The sequence below is a fragment of the Phaethon aethereus genome, assembly GCF_964289735.1.
Source record: "Phaethon aethereus genome assembly, chromosome: Z".
In the NCBI taxonomy this organism is placed as follows: domain Eukaryota; kingdom Metazoa; phylum Chordata; class Aves; order Phaethontiformes; family Phaethontidae; genus Phaethon; species Phaethon aethereus.
Genome location: NC_138577.1, coordinates 40,834,926 through 40,860,898, shown reverse-complemented (window position 1 = coordinate 40,860,898; position 25,973 = coordinate 40,834,926). Strand labels below are relative to the sequence as shown.

The following is a 25,973-nucleotide window of genomic DNA, read 5'->3' as shown; positions in this document are numbered from 1 at the left end:
TGCTTCTTTTGTGCAGCACTTGATGTTAGCAAAGTGTTAATCAACTTGCTGTTTTAGAAACTGGGTCTTACCTACCTTGCACTGAGGGATCACAGAGGTCAACCACCCACCGCTGTTACAAACATATTGCTCCGTCAAAGGATTCAAAGTTACACAGCGCAAAGCTCTTCCCAGTTTAAACCAAGAGGAGGAAGAAGAGAAAATTACCGGCTCATAAATTTCAGAGCTGTCTCCTGTTTGTTTTCTATTTTCACAATATAGGGATTAACATTGACTAGGGAGGTGACTCTCTGAAGACAGGACATATCTAAAGTATCTAAAGGGGAAAACAAATGCAGTCTGCAAAATTCAGCTGGAGGAAGCATGAAGGGCCCCAGTAAGTCACAGCTTGATAGCAATCCATATTAGACTGTGATACAATGAAGTTTAAAGGATATGAACGACCCACACAGCGCACCTCTGGAGCCACATGACTGTTCACTGTCAATCCTGTCAGCATTGCTCTTTTTGCCCCATTGCTTGTCTCACACAGTAATAAAATCTTCACAGGCTTGACAGCTGTGTACAGCAGCCCTCGCACACACTGCGAGACAGGCAGACTGTCACAGGACTGACCCCATTTTCCAAAGAGAGAGGAAGCACAGCTCAGATGATTTCTGAGGAGGCTGAAGGCATGGTCCCACCTCTGCATTTCCCACCCAGCTGGGGCTCATCACTCTCCGCAGCTCTGCCCACCCCACCACCTTGCAAAAAAAAAAAAAAAAAAAAAGCTTCTTGCTTTTAAATGTAAGGCACACCATTAACCCAACAAATGCCACAGACCCACAAACAGCTGCCTCGACCCAGCTAGAGGAAAAGCCAGCCAGGGCCTGGGAGCAGCCACCGGGGACTGCGGGGATGGAAACCTCCTCCTGCCCCTTTGCCACAGAGGCCATCTGAGCACCCCCTCGGGCTCTCCACCCGGTCCTTCCACGCCTTGGGCCTCGTATGCCGAGGCACACTCTGTGACACCGGCCTTACCGCCTGGTTCGTTGCGCTGGAGGCTGCAAGAGCAGCCAAAGGGACACCCAGAGGCTTGGGGCCGGGCAGGGAGGAGCAGCAGCGGTTGCTGTTTATGCCGGGCTGGACAGGACGACCCGGCAGCCATCGCCGCTTCCCTCCCGGCTCCAAGCCGGGCTGTGTCTCCTGACCCCCACCGCGCCAGGCTGCGCCCCCAGGCACGCTCCCCTGCAACCCAAAAGGTCTCTGCTCCACCCCGCTCCTGACTCCTCTCCCCTGGGTGGCAGCCCCAAAGCCCACCGCCCCCTCCCAGGGGTGCTCCCTGCTCACCGAGCTGCCCGGCTGCATCTGCGCTCGGGCGGTCTCGTGAGCTGCGCCGGCAGAAGGGGCGAGGGAAGGTCCGGAGACGGGGCGAGGAGAGCGCCGCAAGGAGCAGGGACAGGGCGCGCGCGCCGAGGGCTGAGGCCGCACGGCACCCTCACCCTTTCCAAAACGCCTGTGAGCCGGCGGGCGGAGGGATGGCTGTATTTTAGAAGCACCTGGGATGTACTAGTAGAAGCTCCTTCACTCCTCTTTGGGGGTTAAATTACACCAGTAAAATGTAAACAAATGCCGTAGTTTATAGCAGTAGGGCTGTGATCAAACCTGGGCCAGGCTGGTGAAATTTGCAGTGCGACCTCAGCAATGCAGCCCAACCCATCTGACACTACAACAGGCTACCAGTCCTTTACGGACGTGACCGAGTCCCTCATCACCCCTGTGTAATCCCTAGCACTACGTGGCAGCTAGAAAACCACTTTTACAATGAAAACATGTTATTTTTTGACACCGCAGGCCTGGCACCGAGGCGCGGGCATGGCTGCTTACCAAGTTCCAGACCACTGCACCTGAAATGACCAGAGGCTGGGAGGCGAGCATCTGCCCCGCCACAGCTCCTGTGCAGAGTTTTATCATTACTGACAACGCTGAAGCGGGCTGAACTCAATTCTTACCACTGAGACTAATAATAAGGAAAAAACAGACGCATTCATTTCATTAGCAACCCAAGGACATTTGGTTTGGAAAGTGACAAGAAGACGTCACACCACCAGTGAGTTTTAAAAACCCCTTTTTCTGACTTGCATTTATCAATGTGCAACACGACAGCACTCAGCTTCTTTCCCGGTGAAAAGGACAGCAAGAAACCCCAGAAACTGTTTTCAGATGACTCCTTCCATTCCCCTGCGACAGACAGAGGGACCTGGACAACTCAGGAGAGCACGTACCAGCAACTGCGCTACGGCAGAGACGCAAAGCACTGCCAGCCCCAAGGAAAAGTTGAAGACAAGTGCTTAATAAATCCTGCCTTTCTTGAGGCTTAAGCACTTTACTTAGAGCTACAGTCCCTCAAAGGGACCTCTTTTCTTCCAGGACCGGCAGCAGAAGGTACGACCAGCTCTCAAAAACTGAGGCAAGATGAGATGAGAACATAAAGCAAAAGAACTAGTAGTTCAAAGCATACAGATCTGATCACAAGGGTTCACGTACTATGCAAGTTATACAGAAGTATGTTTACATATTAGAAGAATCAAGGAAGCTTTACACAATAGCTGATGGAGCCAGTCTGAAAACAAACACTGGGGTAAGATCAGAACTTGCTAAATCACGGCCACCTCAGCTTCCCATTGTGCTGTGAACTGCCTGAAGAGTCTCAAACTCATTAGTGCAGCTCTCAAAAAAATGGATTACCCTGTTTGGACCTACCACCTCTGCAGATAGCATCTGAAAGCCTATAGATCGGCTTGTTGGGGGTCACATGAGGGGAGGTGCACCTCTTCACTGACATGGTACTACTGTGAATGAAAAATAAAGTTAAGACTAACTGAGCCATGAAAAGGCAGGATGAGAGCGACTTATTTAGGAAAAGTAGGAAGAGTATTACGCATAGTTCACGTAGACTTTCATCCTAGGAAGGTTTCGTTCAGCATTCGCAGGTATGACCAGACTACATCCATGCCGATAGACACTGTCGATGGGATACAGCAGTCCAGCATGGTCTCTGCCATCCTATTTGTAACCCCAGTCACGTTCAGAGTTGTGCTCATGGCACTGTGAAGGGACTGACCTCTTCTTACTGCTGCAGCCTTCCTCTGACATGCTATCCCGTACCACAACCCCACTTTAAAGACAAGAGTATAAATCGAGGACGATTCTGGCCCCATGACCATTTAAAACCTCTTTTCTGTTATCTCTGGGCACCTGCCTCTGTGGTTATGCAGAGACGAACAGGAACTCCATGGGATGACAGAGAAGTGACCTGGCTGCAGCTGCCTGGCCCCTGAGGTTCTCCACAAACAAAGTGGCCACAAGGTGCACAACGTTTCGTCCCAGAGGGACCTATGCTCTTATGTACCAACAACATTTTTGAAAACTGGGACCTGGGCACATCAATCTGTTAGATGTTTTTGAAAACATTACCTACATCCCAGAGCGGAGCACCGTCCACACTGCACAACTGCGTGCGTGCACAGACAGACAGATGTTTACCAAGATCTCATTTTCCTTTATGAAATGTAGAAATTTTAAACTCGTCTACCTTCTGCTCTTTTAAAACTACTGTATGACTTTTCCCTTCCACTGCAGTGGTCACAAATGAAGGGGGGGAAGGTAACAATGACCTTATCTTCTCCCTGTCCCTAAAAAGTTTAAAAAAAAAAGTGAAGGTGGAGCTCAGAGAGAAATATCTTTCTCTGGTTCAGTCCTGTGCGATTCTTATGCTTTCTTCCCAATACTAGTTACTTCCAGGGATAACATACTTCAGCACATTCACAGTTGGGTAATTTCTGTGCCCCTGATCTTGTAACAGGCAAGAAAGCTTCAGCATTTGTCCCTTTATCAAGCCACAAAATGATTAAGGAAACTTAGGTTCAAACATAACCTAACCTATTTGCTGCTCACCATGTTTATGCTATAATATAAACTCATGAAAGAAAAGTCTGTAAACTGATTTCACAAGTTCAGGGCATATTTTTCATAAAAAAAAAAAAAAAAAGATGATGCTTCTTTAAACTCATTTTAGCCTCAAATCCGTATCAGCTTATTCTCACAGGTAACACTGCAATTTGCGTAGGAGGTCCAAAATACACTAAATCTCTAAAAACCGGCCACTCCATTTAAAGGAATCTGTGGGTTAACTTCAGGTGTTCACAACTTAAAACACTAGCTCATTTTTTCTTAGTCTACAAGCAGATACTGCATATTTTGAAAATTACAAACAGAAATACTCACAAATAATATTCCACCGTAAACGTACCTTTTATAGCAGCAAGTATATCAGAAGTGGATACACTACATGTTACTACAGCATGACCTGTGCGAAATACCATCACAATTTTATCTATAGTAGCAGAGCTCTGTTCTTAAAACCCCAATATCTGAATCACACGTTTCATCCTTTCAATTTAAAAAAAAAAAGGCTTCAGTCAGCATCATGGTGAAAAGACCTGAATATTTACTAGAGCCGGAGGCATTCTTCTTACATGTCATGTACAACTGTTGTAAACCTCATGGTTTTCAAATGGCGCTACCACAAAATCACCGAACGATGTCCTGCTCACCGCGTGGGCGATCCTTTTCGCTGGAAGCCTTTCACCGCCACTGGAATACCAGAAGACACGCGTGTATAAAATCACTCCAGTCAAGTTCTGCGGAACTTGTGCAGAAGCACCGACTGCAGAACGGTAAATCACTGGCAAAACAGCCCCCTGTAGCCTGAGGTTTCCTCCTTGCCATCATTTTCACTCCCCCCAAGTCGCCCGGACTTCCAGATGAAGTCTGACGCCGTTTACAGACGAGCCCAAACGCCACGCACGACACGGCGAGCGCAACGTGCGCGGCCGGCAGGAGCAGTGCCTGCCGGGCCGCCGGGCCCCGGTGAGCCGGCCGCCCCACCGCCCGCGCCCGCGGGGGTCCTCCGGCCCGCAGGGCCCGCAGCAGATCAGAGCGGGCAGCGACTGCTCCCCCGACTGCTCCCCCGGTGCTGCCCTCCGCGGGGAGGGGAGGGTCGCGGCCCGTCCCTGGGCGGAGAGCAAGCCAGACCCCCGGCCGCGCCACCGTCCGCCTCCCGTCCCCGCCGGCACCGCGCCCTCACCTGTGGGGCTGAGGGTTCGCGGCCGCCCCGGCGGGCTCGGCGCGCGGGTGCCCGCGGTCCGCGGTCTTCCGCGGCCGCGCAGCGCTCGCGGGGCGGGTGCCGCCAGCTGCCCCCCCACCAGTCCCGGCCGCCGCGGCAGACGGAGCCCAGCTGCGAGCAGAGCAGGTCCCGCCAGGCCGCCATGCCCGCCGGCGCGCCCTGTCCTGCCGCGGCGCCTCCGCGGGGCGCGGCGACTCCCGGGGCGCCGTCCTTTACCCCCGGCTTCGTCGTTACTTATTTGCTGGGTTGTTTTTTCCCCGCCCGAGAGTTTCGAGCTTGTCTGCATCTCAGCTCCCCCCCTTAAAGCCTGAGGTTTTTCCCTGGTCATTTTTTGGGGTACTGTGGAAATAAAATCATGGTATGAGTTAAGGCTACAGCACTCACAGGAAACCTAAAGGGAAGGTCCATGAGGAAAACAGCAATTCTCTCTTGAATTACGGAGATATGTATGTAATCATACGTAATCCATAAAAAGGTCAAAAAGAAACAGTAATTAGGATTACAGTTCATGACAATGAACAACTCAATCTGTGTGCAACAAAACCAGTGCATCAATGAAAATTTTCATGAAGTGATGAAATTTGGATAAAAACCCAAACTTTTGAATACTCAGGTTCTTAATCTTCCTATTCTTCTTCACATACCTTTGTATCACTTTTTCCACACTGACAGGGAGAAAACTCAAAGGAGGAATCTCAAGACCCCTTCAGCAGTTATCACTGTCTCCTGCAGGGTTGGAGCCCCCGAAGGTGCCGATAACCACAGCCATCAGACCAAAACAATTATAGCCGGCTGTACCTAGTGTGGACTAGCACAGCAGGCATACACCATTCTTCCTTTATTCTCAGTTTCATTTGTTTCCAGTCATAGGTATTTCCTCCAACTTGTATCTCAAACCTCACTTTTCTTTCAATCTCCGTTTTCTTTTGTCCCAAGTTTACCTTCTTCCTATAACCAATCCCAGCCTCCAGTTCTTCGGTTTCTCTGCCCTGCGCTCTCATCTGCTTTTTGCCTAATGTTTCTTTCATTTTGTCACTTTCAGTTGTGCCACTGTATTGACTGTGAGCTCCAACGTCCACCTGCCTCTGGATTTTATCTGTACATCCCATCCACTTACTCTTTCTACATGTTTCTCCCATTTCTTGGTCTCTCCATTTCTAATTTTCCTGCCCAAGCCTCATCTTCCTCTATGGTGCCCAGCTCTCCCCTCTCCTCTCCTACAGGAGAGCCCTGCCTTGGGACCACGCTGTCTCAGTGCAGGAGCCTGGGAGCAGAGCCACCGAGAGCACCAGGGAGAAGATACTCCTACTGTCAGGTCAAGCATCCAGGCTCAGCAGTACCCCGAAAACCAGAGCAGAAAAGCCTGCTCAGTCCTGGGCCATGCCTTTTGAAACATTAGCTGTCAAACACAGCAGTAGTTCCACATAAGCTATTCTTTAAAAAAGGAGGATAAGAAAACTGCTTCCTTCCCCCTGCCAAACATAGGTTTCTGCTTCTATTTTATCTTTAGAATGTTTACATGGCACTTATTACATAGAAGGCCTTAGAAAAGCATTATAGCTTCCAATTACAGGATGCACTGACAGAAATTTTAGCAGGCGATGAATAGCATGTTCATTCTTTTCCTAACTGCACCTTTTAAGATATTATTTTCAATTAAATTTTCTCAAACAAGTCATCCCGAGTCAGCATAGAAACTTTCAGCACAATGTGCTAGTTTCACCAATGTTTATACATTAAAGAAATGTTCTTTTAATAGGACATTATCAGTCTACCAGGCACACTCTTCACATGAATCCAAACCCTGTAAGAAATCTGAAATGCACATATCCCAGCACATGCAGCTGCTCTGGACTTTGACTGGGACATTGCTAGGTGTACATATTACTCTGACTGCAAGCATTTTCTTAATTCCAAATTTCCGCCATTTCTTTCTAAGTTGTGCATCTTCTTTCAGACATGAGAAATTCTCAGTCTTCCCTGGAATCGAGACTCATCATTTATAATCTAATAGGAAGACCTAAAAATCTGTTCTGCAAAGCCATACAAACCAATTCTCACGCTGAAAATTCTCACCCCTAATTCCTGAGAACTTCACTGATATGAAAGCACGTGTGGTGTGTTTTATAACAGACATTTTATTAGTTCAAAGTCCAAATAATGATCGTGTACCCTTTATCTCATGATCTCTAGAAATCAGAACTGCTGAGATGTTTCCTCCTGCAGTCCTACTGCAGAATATCAACCCTATTTCTACAGACTTACCTTGAGATCAGCGCTATCTTGCTTGTCCATCCTTTAATGCTTCTTTTTTCGTAAGTCCTATATTCCCAGTGTCTAAGCTGTCACTTCAACAGCAGTGAGGCCAGCTCAATTCTTGGATGCTCATTAGGAACAATGCTTCACACCTCCTGCTTTTCATGTCCTAAGTAAGTGAAATGCAGACATGTCAAAGTATGGCTGCATTCATTCATGCATAACCTTCCATTGTTTTCAAAGTCAAAAAAATCTCCTACCAAAAAGCCAATCTTAAAGGAGGATAATATGCTTAACAGAAACTTTTACCAAAACAGGAATGGCTTTGTTTCTGTTGTTTCCATGGCATGTCTGTAAAGGCATAGGCATCCAGATACCCACTCTGTTCACTACGTACTTCTAGATCATACAATCATACCTCCTATCCAGCAAGTATATTCAGATTTTTTTTCCATCAACCATGTTTAATCAGGCACGATCTACTAAAGGAGTGTCCAGATTTTGGAATGAAAAAGCCAAAACTAATCTACATCTTATGCACTAATCTGCTTTAGAGGGAACTCCCAGTTTCACTTTCATCATGTCCATGTACACCAAAGACACTGTGTTTTGTAAGACTGTCTACACACTTTTACCTTTGCCTTCGTGCCCTAGCAGATCTTCAAGAACTGATGAAGCAGCAAAGAGAGGAGCAAGGAATGAAACTGGTAAAGACTGCTTCTAGATTTCTCCCCCCCTGCCCTGTCCCATATCATTACCAACAAATCAGCCTGCCACTTATTTACCTTTATCTTCCAAGATAAATAAAGAAGTCTCATTAAGTAAGTCCAATATCAAAGGCTGGCAGCAGTTACATTGAACACACACTCAGCAGAAGATGACTGTTTCAGTTATTGCTTTAGCATGCTGTGGAAAGGCACTGTGGAAGATTATTTTTCTTTACAGTGCAAAACTTAAATCTTGTTTTACCATGCAGATTCTGGACTACAACAGAAAAGAATCCTCTGCCTTGGTGTTCCTCTTCAACTTGCAGCGTGTAGAAGCAACCTCCTGGAGTGTGCCTAAGTCATGCTTTATTGCTTATTTCACAGTGTGTGAAGATGCAATGATTATTCCAGGTCTGATTGTAGTAAATCTTCCCTCCTGCTGCCCACTGATACTAGACACTGATCTGCCAACGAGTGCTTTTCCAAGAAGGAGAACATTACTTCCCTCATCATGAGTAAATTGATTTTTTTGATTAAAATTGACAGAACCCTGGCAGGCATATAGATGTCCATCAGCTACTGGTTCACATGATAGATGTGCTTCAACAGGAGACAAGAATGAGGACAGCCTTGAATATTGAATTATACACAGCCAGGATGCCACATATTCTTATGGTGTTTTTTTTAAATCTGATTATTCAGTGGTTGCAACAAGTACTTATATCTGGACATGGCTCAAAATCCTTCCAGATAGTTCAGACATTGTATTTGCATGAAGAAATATTCAGAGTCAACAGGATTATCTGCAGAATTTATTCTATGAGAAAAATTCACTTTAAAAAAGTTTTTATTAGCATCTCTAAGTTGCCAGGAATGCAGTGGGGTAGGTTTAGTCAGCTTGATGGTCATAGTCATAAATACCCAATCATCAGGTCTCCTGAAATGCATTCTGTAAATACCTTTGAAGTCAATGCAAACCCAAAGAACAAAATGTGATGGTACAGTTTAGTCTTGTTACAATCATGAATAGTTTCTGTGCTTCTAGTCATGGTCCCATGGAAACCAGCATATTGCTTCCTAAGGCAGGATGTCACTGTCCAGAACTGAGAAATAAGATTTCAGATGGTGTCACCGGTTTCTGTTACTCAATTTTCTTAATAGAGGTAGGAAAATAAGTGAAGAAGGGCTAAGAGGATTCAGTGTAGGAATGTGTTTGGCAGCTTTAAGATGTAGCCGTCTCCGTCTTTTGAGAAGAAACTCTTCACAGTGATGGAGAAGGACAATGTACTTTTGTAGGGCGACAATCAATGGAGATAAGCACGAGGAAGATGCAGTATCAAAGGAGAATCACTTCAGTTGCTGTTCTTAGCTCAGAATTAGATGACTCCTCAGATGATGGGCGTCACTAAACAGTAACGCCTTAGAAATTTTCTAAGGTTCTGAGGAGCCTTTCTTGAGCAGTAACACAGTCCCTGCTTCTAAGAATAAGAAGTCTAAAGCATTTTGTAGAATAGTCTCAGGGAATACTGCCTCTCTTCAATTTTCTCTGTCATTCCTTGTATCCCTCAGACTGCTTAACAGACTTTTCAAACGTGTCATTTTTCAGAGTACTCCTAAAAGATGTGAACTCTGACTTGTCAGCTCCCTGGCCTGGATCAAATGACAGGCATATGGATTCTTCAGTGAGACTTTCTCCAGGTGTGACCCAAGAGTTCTCAAATCCTCATTTTAGAACAATTTTCAAAATCTGTTGTTTCCCACCTTTTTTCGTACCAGATACAATATACCTTTCTCACAGGGACTATACAGAAGGTAGAATTGGGAGGATGGAGGTTTGTGTTACTATTCACACTCAAAGACACACCAAAGCAAATGCTTCAAGCTTTAGAGGAAAGGAGACAAACAAAAAACTTCCTGCCTGAGACTGAAAAAAAAAACAAACCAACAAACCAACCTTGTTCACATGACCTCTTCATTTTTAACTAACTCAAAACTATTTACCTAAAAATTAAGGATTAAACAGCGATGAATGTACAGGGAGCACTGTGCTTCACAAAGGAAGAAGGAAGGCTGTCCTTTAGTGACCCATGGCTGCAGCCAAGAGGAAAACCTGAAGACACTTATTAGGGTGTCAGTCAAGTACTCCAAGTACACATGCTCTCAGAGCAGAACATGCAGAAGACTTAAAGCAACACCAGATTATTCAGTGTAATATGGGCTGATTCAGAGAATAGTACCATCCCAGGCCAGTCTTCCCAAGGCTGGGGGCAGCTGGAGGCACGTCCACGTTCACATGACGCTGTGCCTTTAAGATACTATTGCTGACTGCTCTCCTGGCAAGTCCAAAACACTTGGCTGCTGGGTTTCAGGCTGTCCTAGCAATTGTGGGGTTTGGGGAAGGGCCCCCCATCAGGGACAGCCTGATGGCAAGGCCACAGCAGGAGAGGAAGGTGACCACACGGATTCACCCCTATGAGCTGGACCCAGTCTGCAGGGCGTCGCTTTGAGCGCTCCCCACTGCAAGCAGCAGGCAGGCAACAGCCGGCAGAAGTCCCATGCAAAGGCACCGGGATGCGAGTGTCAGCTAGGCAGGGCTCTGTTAGGATTATTACTGCTTTCCGGCTGCATTTTGAGGAGTTATCACATACTACATGAAAGAAATATGCCATACCATGAACCTTCAAACTGATTAACTTGGCTGCTTGTTGCTGGCTGCTGAATTTCAGCTTTAGGTACTTAGATTTCTTAGAAGAAAACAAAGTAAATTTAAGCTTACTTCTATCTGGCAAATGTAGAATTTTAGCTTTGATTTCTTCTCTGGGCCAATCATCCCTTTCTAAAGCAACATTCTTCTGATATGACCCAGTGTCTCAGCCTTTATGTAATTTTTATACCAGTGTTTGCTAATTGCTATATTGTGTTTTTAAATGGTAGTTTTTAACATCACAGAAATCAGTACTGGCAACTGAAATAATTCTCTTAAGTACTTACCTCATATGAAAACACCTTATCTATTTTTAATTTCTGAAGAAAAACTGACCAGTCTAGGAGAGGAATTAGTTTAGCTCTACCCTTGGCTCAAACTGGTGCAGCTGATTTTTTTTTTTAAAACTATTATGTGATCAGATAGCTCTTTGTTCTTTCAGAAAACACACTAAAAATACTGCTAATTGTTTCCTCGACCACTTGAGACTTGTAAACGCTAACAGAATTACTGCATGCTACTGTGAGCAGTCCTGAATGCACAAATCTTCAATAGCATAAGTATGTTGCATTTAGAGAACTGTAAGTCAGAATAGTAAATCTTAAAAAAAAAAAAATCGAATTCCACTACTCTAGCCTGTAGTAAAACAGTAGCACAGAAATACAGAGACCTTCAAAATCCTATCTTTAAAATGTGAAGTGTGTCTAATTTTCCTTACTGAAAAGAAAAATGTAATAATGCACTTATATCACTCTTTTAAGTCAATGTTAGACACCGGTAACCACCATACAATGTGATCTAAGGAATTTAAGTGTTCTGATTGCTGAACTTATAATTTAAATGACTGCTCTTTACATACTAGCAATTCTGGCCTCACAATAATTCAAGACCACCCTAACAAAGATAAGACAGAAATCTCAAAACAATCTGAGGTTGGAGTAGTTAACACTGACAAACCCAGGATATTCACAGATAAGCTGCACAATATAAACAGGGGAGGAAAGGGATGCATTGACATGCGGGTACCAGAATCCATCTCATGGCTCAAATTAATGAGAAAGAAAGAATCACAGAATCTTTGGGTTGGAAGGGACATTTACAGGCCGTTTAGTCCAATCCCCTGCAACGAGCAGGGACACCTTCAACTAGATCAGGTTGCTCAGAGCCCTGTCCAACCTGACCTTCAATGCTTCCAGGGATGGGGCATCTACCATCTCTCTGGGCAACCTGTGCCAGTGTTTTACCACCCTCACTTGTGAAACATTTCTTCCTTCTATCCAGTCTAAATCTACCCTCTTTCAGTTTAAAACCATTACCCCTTGTCCTATCACTACACACCCTGCTAAAAAGTCTGTCCCCATCTTTCTTAGAAGCCTCCTTTAAGTCCTGGACAGCTGCAATAAGGTCTCCCTGGAGCCTTCTCTTCTCCAGGCTGAACAACCCCAAGTCTCTCAGCCTGTCCTCACAGAAGAGGTGTTCCAGCCCTCTGATCATTTCTGTGGCCCTCATCTGGATTCTCCCCAACCGGTCTATGTCTTTCCTGTGCCAAGGGCTCCACAGCTGGACACAGTATAGAACAGAATAGACTATTTCAGTTAGAAGGGACCTACAATGATCATCTAGTACAACTGCCTGACCAATTCAGGGCTGACCAAGTTAAAGCATTCTCCAAACGTCTCAAACACTGACAGGCTTGGGGCATCGACCACCTCTAGGAAGCCTGTTCAGTGTTTGACTACCTTCTTGGTAAAGAAATGCTTCCCAACATCCAGTCTAAACCTCCCCAGCACAGCTTTGAACCATTCCCACATGTCCTATCACTGGATACCAGGGAGAAGAGATACATCATTAAAATAAGGTACTTCAGTATATCCTATCAGTACTCCAGGCAAGGTCTCACCAGAGCAAAGCAGAGGGGCAGAATCCCCTCCCTCAACCTGCTGGCCACGCTGCTTTAGATGTAGCCTGGGATACAGTTGGCCTTCCGGGCTGTGAGCACACATTGGTGGCTCATGTTCAGCTTTTCATCCACCAGTGCCCCCACGTCTTTCATGGCAGGGCTGCTCTCAATCCCTTCATCTCCCAGCCTGTACTGATAGCAGGGGTTGCCTCGACCCAGGTGCAGGACCCTGCACTTGGCCTTGTTGAACATCATGAGGTTCACACGGACCCATTCCTTGAGCTTGCCCAGGTCCCTCTGAATGGCATCCTGTTCCTCAGGCGTGTCAGTCACACCATTCAGCTTGGTATCATCTAGAAACTTGCTGAGGGTGCACCCCACCCTACTCTCTAATGTCTTCGTCAATGACAAAGTGTATTGGTCTCAGTTTGGACCCCTGAGAGACACCACTTGTCACCAATCTCCATCTGGACATTGAGCTGTTGACCACTACCCTCTGGATGCGATAAAGAGCAAGGGGAGCCTATTCTACCTTTTATGCTATTTGCTGGCATAAGAACAAGTAGGCAAGTAGGCACTCTCAGTACCTATTTTTTTGACTCAAAGGGACTCCACTGACCAAGCTATATCCTTAAAGCACTCTGGGCATTTATGCGTTGTATGTATGCACTCTAAGAAAAAAAACAACGCATACTGGGCATCAAAACCATCATAATTTCTCCCTGAAGCCTTGCCATGTCATAGAAATTAAGGCATTTTTATATTTACACTCCAGGTTTGATACTACTATTGATGTCCAAAGTATAATCTTTTTTGCTTGTTAGCCATACCTTTCCCTCTCACATACTGTTATTTCACAATCATACTTCAGAATTATTGTTATGGCTTGAATTTATACAATGAAAAGCTGTCTTTGGTGTCTCTGTATTTGCCCATTACACGTTTGGGAATACAGACGTTTGTCTGAACTAGATTTTCCTCTTTCCAAACCATAGGTTTCTCCAATTCCTAAAAGGTAAAAGTAGAAAAACTATTATGGGATACACAGATGCAACATTTTGTGATTTGATAAAAAAAACATTGCATTTTACAACCAACAATCATGAAACCATATAATTTTGGTAGCTTACTGTATGCCAAAGTAGTTCTTACATAATAACTGTTTTTTATGCAATCAGAAGCAAAATTAGTTTTTTAAAATGCCAGAAAGTAAGTGAAAGCAAAATTCACATTCTACAAGTTGAAGCCTCAGAAGGAAATATCCACTGCGTAGCAGCAGGCTTCAGGGAGAGGACATTTGACACTTGGGGTAGATCCAATGGAATTCAATATTGTGTTCAATTTAATTAGAAGACCACTCTGCACTGTACAAATGAAGGACATTACAAAATTCACATGTGCAAGACAACAGTGAGTAGAGGTGGCTCATTTCCATTCATAGCTCTGCATGAAAAAACCTTTCCGTTGGCTTACACTTCACTGAAGACAGGACAATACTGTTTTTGTTTACTTTTCTCAGTCTTATACTTGGTAAGTGACTTATTTCATCATATTCCAATCCAAACATGAGCCCCGGGTATTCATATAAGAAAACTGGGAAAAAATGCAATGTTTAGCCAGTCCATATCCCTTCTTTCAAAAGTGCACTATTATAAAAGAAGACAAAACAAAACCAGGAAAACTACCATCTACCACAGTAATTCTTAAAAGCAAAATAAAATTACAAACAAAAATTGACTTTGCTTCTATCCTCCTTTCACAGTTTTTTCCCCTGGGAATGGCAACATATCAGTAGTAAGAACACTATTTTTTCCTTCAGTAGTAAAGAAGTTATGATCTGTATGGCTTTAGGAGAAGAACGAACAATGATTTTTAAGTCCTTAGAAGTGACTAAGAAGGCATGAATGCTGTTTCTTGACCAAGAGCATTTAAAACATACTTATTAATAACTAATAAGTTTGCTTACAAATGAAGTATGAATAATTAAAATGTGTTGTTTGCTGCATCAACACCAAATTCTCTAAAACAAAAAGTTTGAAATTGGAATTTTAAATAAGCAACCTTTTAATAAGACTACTTGAAAAACCCTATTTGAAATTTCCTCATATGTTTCAAATAGACTGTTACCTACATACCAAGTTCTAAACACTACTTCATGAGTTAGTTTCTTAGGAATTAGCACTTACCTTTTTCTTCCCCATATTTAACGAGCACATTTCAAGTAGCATTCAGCCACTGACGGTAGTTTCCATCCCATGCACAATCAGATAAAGCTTGCTTTCCAGCTGTAACTAATGGAAACAGTGCAAGAAGTAGTGACAACAAATTCCCATGTGTTAAATTGGTAGCTTTTTTGGTGGGTGGGGGCGGGCGGGTAGAGGGAGAAGCAAGAGATGAACCAAAACTTCTTGACAAAACGTTTTTACTCCAATTATGGTGAAGACCTCGCGTCACCTTATAATCAGGAACTTGTGACTCGATCTGCCTTTATTTATGTATCACAGTAAGGAAATGATTAACATTCATGATGTCACTGCTTGAATTTTCAGTAGCAGTTCAGAATAAAAGCATATCCAAAACATTTCCCAGATTCACTGTAGTTTACTGTGTACGTGTATTGCCACCTAGAGAGTCAAGGTTATAACTGTAGGCATGGGAATAATTAAGCCAGCCCAAGCATACTAGCTATTTTGAAATGCTGCCTTGAACATAAGCTTTGCTATACCAACCAAGTCCGTGCAATCTAACATCTCTGACTGTGGCTGTCACCAGGTGCTTTCACAAAAATACACATGAATTCCCCACAACACATCTGCCATAAGCAGAACTAACTGCCAAATGCTGGACAGCAATTATCCTGGGTGCCACCTGGAAACATAAAATTGCACTCTCCTATTTCCTACACGAAAGATCCTGTGGATTTTCCAACTACCCACATACATAAGCATGTACTTTTTTAATGTCCATTAAATTCCTGGCCTTGCCAATGGGGAAAAAACATCAACCAGTAACTGTCAAAACAGTGAGAAACCTAATAAATTTACTGTTGATCACCATATTCAAATTATTGAAAATGCTGCTGTGCTGAAAATGGAGCCAGTGCTGGAAATACCACTTCATGTCGTTGCTCTGCTGGCCAACTATGCCTGCACTCACTTGCTACCCTACTTCATCATCATCATCTATCTTCCATTTCCCACTTCATCATCACCATCTTCTGCCTTCCATTCCCCACTTTCTTCTTTCTTTCTACCACAGTCTACTCACCCACATGGTCATCAATGCAGCCTGTTTTTCATAGAAGTTCTTCACTCTCCTGATTTGGACTGAGCTTTTAAGCTTCTCCTGGAGCTCACCTATCTCCAGAACCATAAATATAGTGTAGGCCTTCAATAAACACAATCAGACCATATAAAACAGGCCTTAGGTTTAGAATGAGACAGAAAATTTACATAGGCTGACATGCTGATAATGCTACTTTGCTATTTAAATCTGCTCTGAAACATATTTAACTCCACCATTTCACTTCTCATTAGAATGCCCATACCCTTACTGTTCCAGATGCAACACTCTTACCAACCTAGGTAGTAACTAGATGATCTCTGTGGTTACACTGTACAATTTCTTACTCTTTTGGCAGTGCTTCTTCCTTTTTGAAAGGACCGTTTTAGAGAAAAGCAAACTCCTAATTACCTAGAGACAACATAAACAATTTTTTTCATGAGAATTTAAGAACATATCAAATGAAGACTTTCAGGCTACTCCTGAGTTGTCTTAGAATTTGTGCTGACATTTTGTTATTTCAAAAGAACATTTGCTTCTCACTGGATATGAATGCACATGCAAATTTAAAACATCTTAAGCTTACTTATATAGCTTATGTACTTATAGCTCTTGAACAAGAGCTCTCTAGAAAGATGGAGTCGGAAGTCAATGCCAGTGTTCTGGTAGCCCAGTGACACACCGTACCAGACATCGAGCAATGACATCTTGATCGCACCCCTTGACAGCTCTAATGCAAAGTTTTTGTAATCTGTCACCACCCCCTCTTACCTTGCACAGCTTTTTGTATAACCAGACTCTCAGACTCATTTCAAAAGGTTTTCCAAGGCTTTTAAATTTGCCTCGATTTGCAAACAGATGAATGGAAAAAATTAATCAGCTCAGCAAATGCTCTGAAAGCAGCCGTAACATTCCAGCCTGTAACCCAGAGCCCATGACTGGAACAAGCCAAGAGGAAAGTGCTTGCCTACAGCATAATTGCAAATAAAGTAAACATGTGGCCTACAACATAGTGCAAGCTTAATTTATTTTAAAGGTCTTATTTATTTTGTTATGGAATAGCTCAAAATACATTTTAAAGACAATAATAAAACGTCTTCTGTCCTGTAAATACAGGGGAGAGACAGATTTTAACACTAAAATGCAGTCTATTGTTTCATACCTACTCTATATGAAGCTCTAAGCAGATTTTAAGCTACTGAAGTATGTCTGCAAAGATACTAGCTAATAATGCAAAATATTGGATCCTGAGAATATTCAGTAAGTGTAAAATATTATAACACACAAATATAGGAATGCATACATTACCTAGGGTACAAAACAAAAAAAATCCCAAACAAAACCAACCAAACACCTCAACAAATAAATAAATCCATTTCCTCACTTATTTATTTTGGTTACAGTAAACATGTAATAGTAGTTGCATTCTTGCTAGAAAAGGGAGTTTCTTTTTAAAAACATTAAGTACCTCCTAAGACAAATTGATTTATTTGGACTTAAAAAATAGTTAAAATTGTGTAAGAAAAATAAATATTGTTTAAATATGTATCCAGCTAATCTGATAGCATGTAAAAGCATATTCAAAGAAGCACCATGAAATGCTTGAGTCACTAAGCCATCTCCTTTCTTCTTGTGGATACTAGGAGGCCCTAATAATCCCAACAAGTAAGCAGTGAACAAACACAGATACCTTACAGCACAAATACTGAAAAAAAGTTTCTAAATGTTAACCAAGAAGGCTGACAAGCTGACTATGTCAAGCAAAAAGACCTAATAAAATGACGAAGTCATAGAGGCAGCAATCTTAAGAAATAACGTCAGAAACTTCACACAGTAATAGTCCCACAATTTTCAAATATGCTCAGGCAAAACTTTATTGTCCTTTAGCAAAAACATTATTTTTAAAAAATTTTAAAAAATTCACAAGTTGCCTTCTCCAATGATGATTCCAGCAAAAACAAAGTGTTTCCTATCCTTAAAGACAAATCACATTTGCAAAGCTCAGCAGTCTGCCCATATAACTTCAGTCTAGTATTAGAGAGAAGTATTTCTAATTGTTCTTCAATTTGTAAATAAATTACAGAAGACAAGCGTTAAGTTCGTATTTCACAGCAAAAAAACACTAATTCAATGAAGTTCTGTAAAAAAATTTTCCAAGATCCATAGTCTCTACAAAAACTACACCTCAGTCAGTTAAGTTTGAAAAAGTGTATGTGGTAATTTTATATTGCATTAACTTTTCTTGACACACCTACGCACACCTGCCATTTTGATGCTACTGATGGGTTCAGAGATAATGTCAAAAAGAGTAAGAACAGCATTAACTTGAGAACGGACCAAAAAGCTAAAAGCTGACCACTGCTTTCAGTAATGCGAAAAGGAAAAGGTGAAAAAACTTTTTCATAAGGAGCATGTGAAAAACTTTCAGAACAGTGGCAGCCCACAGAAGAAAAGATCCCCTTTTCCCTCCCCCTCCATGCCACACTTGTTTTCAGTTTGCATAGAAAAGGGAATGTTTTTTCTGGTTTTGGTAGGCTCTTATTTTTTTTGGTTTAGCTATTACACAGAAAAACACACATTAAAAATCTTGAGAGTTTGTGTGCTTTATGATGAATTCACATGAAAAATATTTCACTTTCAGCTACCACAGTTACATCCTTTTGTTCAGGACAGGCAAAATTATCTATCATTTCCTTCCAACATGTAACATATCCACCTGTTTCTTCTAATTGCATCCTGAAGTTCTAATTTTCTGTAGTCTTCTTTTAGCCTGCCTCCACGTTTTCAAGCATTCCTGCTAGACACCATAGTCTCCTCCACCCTGTACAGCTCTAGACAGCTTCCTATTAAGTACCTAATAGTGGTTATCCCATCCACTTAGACAACTCAGGCTTGCTTTTGCAAACTGACATAACACTGTTTCTTCAAGAAGGCAGAAGCATGCTTATTTTTCTCCCAAGTAGAAAAACCTGAATCCAAGCAGAAACAAGTTTCCCGCATAGATGCATGACTACAAAACAGCGATCAGGTCTCCATTTCAGTCTCCATGGCATCAGTCCTTGAAGGAGTTTTAGCTTCTGGTGGAGTCTCTCCATCTAGGTTCCGAATATCAGACAAATCAATAGCAGGCAATGGTGCTCTCCAATACAGGAATGAGTTATACTGACAGAAATCTTCTTCTTGCTTTGAAGAGAGACAAATAAACAAAAAGGCAAAAAAAATTAATGTGTATCACAAATAATGATAGTATAAAATAATAAAGAGAAGCTTTTTATAAAAAGAAACTAAACCAAGAAAGAGTTACTCAGATGTTCCATATTAAGAGTTCTTATAACTTTATACAGAAAAAATATGAGCTATTTCTAAGGAAAACGCAATAGAAAATTTCAACCAAATCATAACTTAGTTTTATCCTTTCAAATATTCTTGCAAAGAGCTATGGTACAACCTCTGGAAAATACTTCTAGAACTCCACTAATTTCTTCAACTTGCAATCTTTGCACAGAACAACACTGTAAAACTTGTGCAATTATTGGACTTTGCATACAAAAACAGTTCACTGCTTTTTCTTCTCATAGTGGTGTACAAATTTCATGCACATTTAGAAGCTGGTATGCAGAAGAATGTATTTACCTATCTTACATCAACTCAGAGGATGATACTTGCAGGAAAAGTACTCTTTCTACCACATTCCATTTCTTCTTTTCTGTATATAGATTTTGTACATACATGAGAAGAATTACGATCTCTTCTAGGGGCAGGGAGGGGAAAGTTTAAGAACATGAAAAACCTTGGAGGAAGATGTACTTATCTACTACTTTACTCTGCAATTATACAATTATCTTTTTTTTTTGTTTTTAAATCTCTCTTAGAAAACACAGTTTGCTTATAACCACATAGAATCATAGAATAGTTTGGGGTGGAAAGGACCTTTAAAGGTCGTATAGTCCAACCCCCAATACAGTGGCCAATCTGTGCATGTTCTATGGACATGATACATGTAAGAGGAGGAATTCTCAAGTCACTCCTTAGGTCTTGAGCATGTAGTTTCTTCTGATATGTAAAAACAGTGAATGCTGCCACAAACCTAAAATAATGCTTTTCCATGTAATATTGGTTTGTATTTTCCCTCACACACAATCAGAATTTTAAAATATTTTACTTCAATGTAACAGGTGCTGAACAGAAGTATTTTTAACAAATAAACTGGTATAACTTTTTTTGGTATGACTCTTCAAAAATTCCATGCTTTGTCTGATGGCTTTTCAACAGAGTAAGAAACGTAATGTTCAAAAAATCGCAGTAAGTATCGTCCCTAAACCCTCTCAATTACTGAAAAATGATGCCTTCCCCACACTCCCCGAAAGACAGAAATACACAAATTCACCATACTTTCCATTTAAAGAATACATTTTTCTATTTGTTACCACACAAACCTCTCATGAAAAACAAATTCTTGTATGACGTAAGCTGTTTTTACTAGAAAAAAAACCCTGCATTATTCAAGACCTGTCATAATTAAGAGAGGCATGAAAGACATTTCATAACAGCAAGAGGGCTGTGTGCCTATAGAGTCCTATTAACGTGAATTTGCCCACTAGGAAATTATTGTCTTCAGGCAAAATTAAAGAACCAAAATTCCCATTAATTGGAATCAAGACCAAAACCAGTTAAATGATATAGTACCACAGGAACAGAAGGGTTGATTATATGGAACTTGGAAGAACGCCAGATTATAACTAGTTGCACACATTTGCATAAATATTCAAGTAAACCGAATTTTTTGTACTGCACAGCACTAACAACAAACAACAAAGTGCGAAAGAGAAAGGGAACATTTTCCAGTCCATATTCCAACCTAGGCAGCATCACTCACACAAAACGTTGCAGGGCTGATGGCTAACAAGTTCTTTGAAAAAAATCTCCAGCAATGGAGTTTCAGAAACTGTCAGCTACCCTTAAAAATTCTCCCCATATTTAATCCGAACTCCCCTAATATTTTAGTAAGAAGTTACTGCTCACACTATGAGAGCTAAGTACTTAATAGTCACAACACCCCTGTCATAGATGCTTTGTACACACAAGAGTAAATGAGAGCATTCTGTTTCAAAGACATTATAATCTAAAATCTCCTAACCGCAATAATACGCATACTCTTAATTTTGAACTCAGACTACATAGAGGATTAATTTCAAGAGAGTTCATGTCTCCAGAGCAGCAGTATTCAAGCCTATTGGTATCTCCTGGAAGGATTCAGTGTGAAAATGAACGAGCCCCAGTGACACAAAAGACAGGTGCCAGCATTAAACATTAACATATAAAATGCAAAATAAAGTATTAAATATTCACATAGACCTAAACATTTTTCAAAACAGATTTTGAGAAGAAATTCCTGCAAGGTAGATAACATGCAGCCAGCTCAGAGATACAACAGCTCAATTTCTATAGATCGAAGTTCTTTAATTTTTTAAGGCATTTTCCAACTCTAGTTGCAAAGGTGTGCTTGCAAATAAAACTCGACTGTAACATAATCGGAACTGTTTGTAGTATTAACAAAAACAGTGTGACATTAACACTATCCAGATCATGCTTATTACTGTAATGAACTACACAAGCTATAAAACAGAAAAGAATGCCAACCTACAGCTGTATTTTCAGAAAGGTGGAAAAATCATAATCAGAAATGTCTTTGTGAAAGATTTAAAGCATACAGAAAGGACACACAGAAGATGGAAGAAGCACTTCTTGCCTGCCATTAACTAAGCTTTATTTTAAAGGGAAAATATTTTTAATACAATACTGTGCTTTGGGAAACAGTTAAAAATACAGTCCTACAAAAAGATTTTATATAGAGAAATACTCTTTATGGTGTGGAAATCCAGGGGGCTTGTTAGGGGCTTCCTACTACTGCTAAAGCTTATATAGTTATGCCTAATAAACCTAGGGATAAGTTAAGAATTCAACATCATATTTGTGATGGAGTAAAACTTTTCTGTAGAGGTTTGCTCAATTTGTTCAATTTGCTTTGCTTCAAAAGATGCTTGTTCTCTCTTCAGAAATTGAAGATATGTTTGTGTTTAAAAGATACAGCCTAAAAAGGATGTATAAATTTCACTGAACATAGAATTTTTCCCTCAATTCCTTTCTGCCTTAATTCTACCAATCACCAAAAAAAAAAAAAAAAAAAAGGCAAAAATCCCAACTAAACAACAAAAACCCACCAAAAGGCAAAGCCTGAGAAAGAAAAGGCAGAATTTTCTCTGGAGATTATAGATGGGTGTTATACTCTCAAAGGACTGATCTTTTCAAAACCAGAGTCCAAAACTGGACTGCAAAGTCCATCTGACCGGTTTAGACTTTCTGCCACTTCTGTATCACTGGATCAAATACTTACTTAAAAGGTCTAGGTGGGAGGAAAAATTAGTTTACATATATCAAACTTCTAAATAGGCACGAAATTTGACCTAGCGTTTTATTTTTACAAAACTATAACTTTCTTAGTACCACATTTTGTTTCCTGTACCATTGTGTAAAATGTGGTCAAGGCCAGGGAGAAGAACGTACATTATTCAAAGTGTGCCAAAAACATTGGAAGTCAACCGTGCATTTCAGTACATCCTGATCATTAAGTAACTGATCCCCTGACCACTGCCTTCACTAGACGTTTTAGTTCAAATATAAAATAGCTCCGGTACAGCTAACGCTGTACTAAACGCCCACCCAAAAGAAAAAGTTAAGGAAGTTATCAGATATTGCAGTAAGCCAGACCCACAACCTCAAACAACAGAGAAGCAACCTAAATAAACTCTTCAAGCTTCCACCATACTTTTGGACAGGGATGTGGCTGAAGACAGATGTAACTAAGATGAACTCCAGACAGGCTGTTTCCCATCAGTTTTTCTATAGCGAAAGAAAAGAAAGGCTAGAAGAAAAAAGGGAGAGGGGAAAAAAAAGCTTTTGAGAGGCCCACGGCCCACTAAAGCGGGGGGGGCACGGAGCGGGCCGACCCGCCGGCCGCATGGCCCGCCAGCCCCCCCAGGCGGCACCCACGCCCCAGCGCAGCGGGCCGAGCTCCCAACCCCACGGTAACGCCTCAGGGGCCCCCAACACGGCCCACGATGTTCCCTCCCCAGAGCCGAGCTGCCCGGGCCCGCCCACGGCGGCACAGCAGCATCCTCCCCAGGAGGCCTCCCGCCGCCCTAGCCCCGCTCCGTTACCTCATCGGCGGCGGCCCGCTCTTTGCCCCGGCCACCGGCGCGTCCGTCCGCCGTCCGCTCGTCCTGGGGCGCCGCGGGCCCGTCGCGCCGCCGCCGCCTGCCCCCCGCGTCCCCCTGCTCCCCACGGGGGCTGCTGCCCCGCAGCCCGGGCCGCTTGCCCGGCGGCGCCTCAGCCTCCTCCAGCTTCCGCTTCGGAGCGGCGGGGCCGACGTTGGCCGCTTCGCCCCGGGGGCGCCGCTCGGTCGCGGCAGCGCGGAGCGGCAGCGGCTCGCGCAGGACCCGTTTGATGGGCACGTGACACACTAACGGCTCCGCGCGCCGCTTGGCCATGAGGGGGCCCGAGCGCCAGCGGCTCCGCGACGCGCGCGTCTCCCGACAGTGCACGCACCGCCGCCGCGCGGGGGAAAAGCGCATGCGCCTCCCTGTCGCCGCCGCCGGCGACCCAAGGCCGCGGGGGGAGGGGGCGGAGCGCCGCCAGGCACTCGGCTACGCCCACCTGTGACTGACGAGCGGGGGGCGGGGGCGGGCTGCCGGGGAGCACGTGCCCGCCGCGGAGCTCGCGGGGCCGGATGGCGCGGAGCGACGGCCGCGGCGGTGCCGCGCGGCTTCCGTGCGCCCTCCGGCGGGGGGTCCTAGCGGCAGCCGGATAGAGAAAGGGGCCAAAACGGTAACCCCTGCCTCGCGGCAACGGACAAAATCAGACAGGAGCGAGATGAAGTCATAGCGCAAGCTTTAATACCCGAGGGAGGCCAAGTCCCCTACACACACTGAAAACTGCCGCAAGCGCACGCAGAGACTCCGTAACTGGTGCAAGAGTGCACTACATGTAAATAAAAATACAGGACACTTTATTTGTCAAACTTACTCTATTAAAAAAAAGAAGCGTTACGCTGAAAATTAGGCAGCATTTTATTTTACACTCGATACCACGTACAGCTTAATAGTGGCCCAAATTAAAATGGTCTTGGCTTTGGCTGATGAACACCTTAAGCATTTTTCCCCCATGTATACAACTGGAAAGAAGAATGTGATCACATTCAGCAATACACAATTATCCCCATGCATAAAAATACAAGTGATGATTTTTAAAAACTCATAAATAGGACTGCAGGTGTAACACCACCAACTCGTACGACTTATTCGCAACATTATTCTGCTCCCAGCAGCTCTGACTGCAACTGTTGTAATTTAAAAGTAAAATGTTGGGGAAAACTGGCATTTTCTGGATTAGAAACAGAAGCGCATCACTATATACCTGATGTAAGTAAAAAGTAGGTTAAAAAACCCCAAACAAAACAAGCACAAAAAACCAGCAGCACTTGTGACAAGGCGGGGGGGGGGGGAGGAAGGAGAACAAAACCACCAGAACAAAGGATATTGACATTCAACCTGAAAGAGTTCAATTTCCTATGTGAAAAACAAGAACGCTACCTTTCAAGAGTGACTACAGACTGCATAGGAGGCAGAAAGACAGCATCTTTGGGTTGGAAGGAACCTTTACAGGCCATCTAGTCCAACCCCCTGCAATGAGCCCGATCCAACCTGACCTGGAATGTTTCCAGGGATGGGGCATCTACCACCCCCCTGGGCAACCTGTTCCAGTGTTTCACCACCCTCACTGTGAATCCCGATATCTAGTCTAAATCTACCCTCTGCCAGTTTAACACCATTACGCCTTGTCGTACCGCTACAGGCCCTACTAAAACATCCATCCCCATCTTTCTCACAAGCCCTCTTTAAGTACTGGAAGGCCACAAGAAGGTCACCCTGGAGCCTTTTCTTCTCCAGGCTCAACACCCCGAACTCTCTCAGCCTGTCCTCACAGGAGAGGTGTTCCATCCCTCTGATCATTTTTGTGGTCCTCCTCTGGACCCACTCGAACAAGTCCATGTCTTTCCTGTGCGGAGGGCTCCAGAGCTGGACACAGGACTCCAGGTGGGGTCTGATCAGAGCGCAGGCAGAATCCCTTCCCTCGACCTGCTGGCCACGCTGCTTTGGATGCAGCCCAGAACATGGTTGGCCTTCTGGGCTGTGAGTGCACATTGCTGGCTCATGTCCAGCTTTTCACCCACCTGTGCCCCCAAGTCCTCCTCAGCAGGGCTGCTCTTGACCCCTTCATCTCCCAACCCATATTGATACTGGGCATTGCCCTGATCCAGGTGCAATCAACATTTACCTAACCTTGTCTAATGTCAAGGAGCTTAAAAAATCAAGTGAAACACTAATCATATTCTACCTAACAAAAAAAAAATCAGAATGAAAGCAAAAAAATCACAAAGTCCTTCAAAGATTAAAATTAAATAGTAGGATAAGAAAATTAAAGCAACTTTTTTATTAGTGGTATATTCAAGTGTTCAAGGGCTTTTATTTTTAATCTACTTGTTGCAAAGGCAGTGTTTCAGCTTTAGACACATTTTTCTTGAAGCAGGGTTGAATTTTGACAGCTCGTTTATGGAGCTACATCTTGGTAGCTCACTTTCAGGATGAAGAGACAGCCCAAATAAGACCGGTTTAAGCAAAGCTCTAAGTTAACCCTCCTGTAGACCAGCAGCCATTATTCTCAGTGAGGATTCCAAGCAGAAAGGGGCACAGTACTCAACATAACCAGGCGCACACTCTCTTATGCAATGTTGAAATTATAAAAAAGAAGCTTGTGTTTGCCCTCCTTGCATACTTTCAATTTAGGAACAAAGGCACGAATTTCTGGCCTTAATGGGAAAAATCCAAAAGCAGTAACAGA

At 43.2% G+C, this 25,973-nt stretch overlaps 1 protein-coding gene across 1 annotated transcript in view; it reads right to left on the bottom strand.

Annotated features, from left to right (window-relative positions):
* Positions 1 to 23,563, bottom strand: part of TRPM6 (transient receptor potential cation channel subfamily M member 6) — a gene marked incomplete at its 5' end in the record, with an annotated part of 104,402 nt that extends 80,839 nt beyond the window's left edge. Inside the window, one exon of the mRNA XM_082013371.1 lies at positions 23,234 to 23,563. Coding sequence (XP_081869497.1) covers positions 23,234 to 23,563 — 330 coding nt within the window. The remainder of the gene's footprint in view (positions 1 to 23,233) is intronic.
* Positions 23,564 to 25,973: the final 2,410 nt, after the last annotated feature.